The sequence below is a fragment of the Hipposideros armiger genome, unplaced genomic scaffold (assembly GCF_001890085.2).
Source record: "Hipposideros armiger isolate ML-2016 unplaced genomic scaffold, ASM189008v1 scaffold_2149, whole genome shotgun sequence".
In the NCBI taxonomy this organism is placed as follows: Eukaryota; Metazoa; Chordata; class Mammalia; order Chiroptera; family Hipposideridae; genus Hipposideros; species Hipposideros armiger.
In genome coordinates, this window is record NW_017733497.1 from 9,526 (window position 1) to 13,394 (window position 3,869).

At 44.9% G+C, this 3,869-nt stretch overlaps 1 protein-coding gene across 1 annotated transcript in view; it reads left to right on the forward strand.

The window, feature by feature from the left end:
• The first annotated feature begins 876 nt into the window (after positions 1-876).
• Positions 877-3,869, forward strand: part of LOC109378559 (arf-GAP with SH3 domain, ANK repeat and PH domain-containing protein 1-like) — a 28,696-nt gene continuing 25,703 nt past the window's right edge. The window contains exon 1 of the mRNA XM_019634895.1: positions 877-990. Within this exon, the coding sequence (XP_019490440.1) occupies positions 892-990 (99 nt within the window). The 5' untranslated portion in view covers positions 877-891. The remainder of the gene's footprint in view (positions 991-3,869) is intronic.

Genomic DNA, 3,869 nt, shown 5'->3' on the forward strand with positions numbered 1-3,869 from the left:
ATCCTTCAGCATCATCAAATCAAAATTTTCAAAGTTTATCACTTACAGCTACTTGGGAATGGCTTGGTCACAGTTTACTCTCCCAGATGATCGTGACCGGTTCTCTTACATGATTTGTCTCCGTAAAGGAGAGGTGTACAAGTTCCCAAAAAGGATGCTCATCCTCCCTCGAGCCCCGGACTCTGAGCTACCTCCTCTGTATCTTGAGGCAGCCCCACCCCCACTCCTCCCTGCAGACGTCTTGAGTTGCTTTCTTAACTTTCTAAAATCTAGTTTTAATTACAGAAGCAATTGCTTAATACAGCCTTCTTGTAAAAGAGTCACAGATATGGTTAAAAACTCCTTCGCACCACCCCTAACGTAGGCCTGGGCCTTTTTCCCAGAGAGGTACTTTGTCAGTGTGGTCTGCCCCTCCCAGATCCTCTCCTGGATATTTCTAGCCACATATTTATATACCCACAGGAAATTTACAGTGCTACTTTATACATCTGAAATTTGTTGAGTTTTTCAACAATACTACATCATACCCAAATTATCTTAAAAGACCTTGGTTTCCCCAATCAATATTATGCTTTAGAAATCTACACAAGTGAGCACATACATGTTCCTTGAATGCTCTGTAGTATGAATGTAACTGGAATGCATTTCTTCTTTCTCCTGTTGTTAGATTTCTGCTATTTCTGTTGTTTCCCATTTTCACTAGCCAAAACAGTGCTAACATGAGCATCCCTGTACATGCCTGCTAGTCTGAATTAGCCTCCCCCTGGGATAATAAAAGGCAACCGAGATTTTGTGGTGTGTATGGTTTTTTGCTTTGGGATTGGTTTTGATTTGTCCTGATAAATGCACATAACACTATGTAGCTACACATCCTGGAGTGAACGCGATACTATGTCAGCTTGTGTTTGGCTTCTCTTCAGGATTCGGAAAGTATGGCAGAGAAGGAAGTGTGCCGTGAAGAATGGAATGCTGACCATCTCTCATGCCACAGTAAGTGTCTCTGGTAATTTACACGCTGCGCCCGTGAGGCCTTTGGCCACATGGACTAGAAAGCCAACACGTGGTGTCACCAGCACTGAAATGTCACCCTTATGTTTATGTGTGAGGCTGGGTTTGATTGCTTTGCAATCGTCAGGGTGACAACCCTTCCCTCATTTTGGTTAACAGACATTTGTACATCGGGTAATGGAAACAGGTTATAAATTTCTTCCTCCACAACTCCCTGATCATTTCATTGACAAAATGTAATGAGAATACTTTTTTAAAAACATGGTCCATAGCTCATATGTTTTCTCATCAAATTAATGCCTTTGGTACAATTCTCCTGAGAAGGTTTTTGGTTTAGGCGTTCTTTTTGGGTAATAAGGCATGGATTAAAGTGGGTGGCACAGTTCACTAGGAGACGGGAGTGTGACAGTTCTCCCTGTACTGCTTGAACTCTACCTACTGGCAGACAGTAGGGACTCAGCAAGTGTTCGTAGAATGACTAAATGGAGGCACATCCAGCCCATTCCTCNCAATCCCATGACTAGATTTTCCAGCCTGGCTTTGAAGCCGTGTGTTTTAGGAGTGTGTCCTCTCAGCTGTGACACACCCCTGTCCCCTTTAGATGGTCACTGTCTTTCCGGGCAGCCAAAGGGGGCCTGTCTCGTTTTGCCAGGGAAAGGGAGAAATAGTCTGATGCAGAATCCTATAGGAGTTTTGGCCCCTGGTTAGGAAAATAAAGGTGAGACAGTCCTCGGATATTGAAAAGGAGCATCCAGTGCATGGTAGATATTAAGTGAATGTGGTACAGACCCTTAATTATAAATCTCACTTGTTCATTTGTTGTTCAAACTTTTAATTAGTACCTACAATGTGCCAGCACCGGTTCTAGGCAGGAAACGTTAGTCCCTTCCATCAAGGAGCTCACTGTCTGGTAGAAAGGAGAGGCAGCCCGATGAACAAGCACTTGTCCCTAAAGTGGCATTGATGCTGTAGGACATACATGAGGAGGTGACGTGCTGAAAAGACAGTAAACCGCAAAGACTCAGTGGTACCTTGCTAAGGGTCTGGCTGCCGGCTGCTGGGAAGAGTTAAAAACTCGAGAGACAAGGTTGGTGGAAGGAAAAGCATGTTTGTTCCGAAGGCCGGCATTCTGGGGGGATGGCAGACTCCTGTCCAAAGGCCACCTCCCGTTCCTAGAGCGGTGAGAAGATGGAGCACAAAGCAAAGGGGGAGCCTGTCGGGCAGGTCAGGGCTGACACCCTTCCTGGGGTCTGGTCTGTGTGAAGAGGAGGTTCTCCCCGCGCTCCCTTCACCAGGGCCTGGGGCTTCATGTGTCACCAGTAAACACTGCAAGGCAGCCTGCTGCGCTGGGCGCTGAGGAGTAAGAAATTGTTCTTTTCAGGTTAGGATTCTGTTGATTAAATGGAGTAACGAGGTCCTGTAGTCTTAGGAAAGGGCACAGTGTAGGGTTCCTAGTTCAGTTAGTGAGTGGAGAAAGAAAAACAGCTGAATGTCAGGGGGGATCAAACTGCAGAGTAAGCCTAACTGCAGGTGGCTGGATAGTGAGCTATGAGGTGATTCACATCGAAGGATTCTTGATTCCCCGAATTTCATCCCTACGTCAAGAGATGGAGAACTGCGCCTGGCATCTTCTGCGGCTACAAATTGGGGGTAGGCTGGTAGAGAGGCGTGAGATGTGGTTTCTGGAGTGCAAACTCAGGCCTGATTACAGAGGACCTTGGGGGCACCCTGACTTCATGATAAAAGGGTAAATTAAAAAGCGAGCACCATGTGTTTCATGGTGAATTAGTATATATTATATTGTAAACTTTATATTATGAAATTAGCGTGTTTGGAATTTAAGTGCATTATCTAAGTGCAATATTTAATAATAATCACATAGAATACAGTATTTTTTATGTTGTCAGTTGCTCGTGGTATTACCTCACAATGCAAGACTTTCAATGTGTAAATTCCTAAAATTTCTGAAAGGGGTTGATGGGTCAAAACAAAACAAAGCAAACCCCTTCAAATGTAGGCAGCTCTGCACCGGGAACCCTGAGGGCTCCCTTTCCTGAGTGATCCAGCCGTCTCTTCGGCTTCCAGTCTTTGTATGCATGTCAGGTTTGGGAAGGAGAGAAACGCTTTCACACCAGGCCTCTGGTAACCTGTGGACGGAGGCATCAGTGGCCAGGATGGTGTGTGTGCTGTGTGTCCCACGTCCAGTGCCTCAGCCAGCGCCTGCACTGGGCTCTGAGGCCGCCTCCAGGATGCTTACTGCTAAAGCACAAGGAGAAGTGGTCTCCTTTCCTTGATGGATTACGTACGCAGTGTACAAGCAGCAGGAAAACCCCAAATCCAGGGGTTAGAGCTCTGCTGGTGGAGAAATTTGCAAGGTTTTGTTTACTGACCTGTGTGCACTTAACTACTTCCTACCTTTGTTTTGTCACACAAGATGACCTCCTTCCTGTACATGGAAGCTTTCTTGAAAGAAAAAAAAACAAAAAACGGGGGACCATTGCAGTTCTTTTTTGTGTTGCATAGAGACTGATGTATTCTGCTCAATGTAGCTAACGAACCAAGTTGCCTGTAAGCCAAAGGAGTGCACACATGAGGAAATGCATATGATTTGATTTAACTTTATCCCAAAATGAATGATGAATTTCCATTAGCACCATGTCCAGAGTATTTATTTCACAAGTAAAATTGATCTTTCACAGCATGCCTATCCCATTCCCATGCTGTTTGTCATCTCTCATGGCAAGATATGTTGAGAAGGTAATGATTTTGAATGACTTCAATTAAACGTGAATGGAGACTATCTACCTGAGAGTTCCCCCCATACAGCTACTATTCCAGAAGAGTTAAGGTCATCTAAAAAA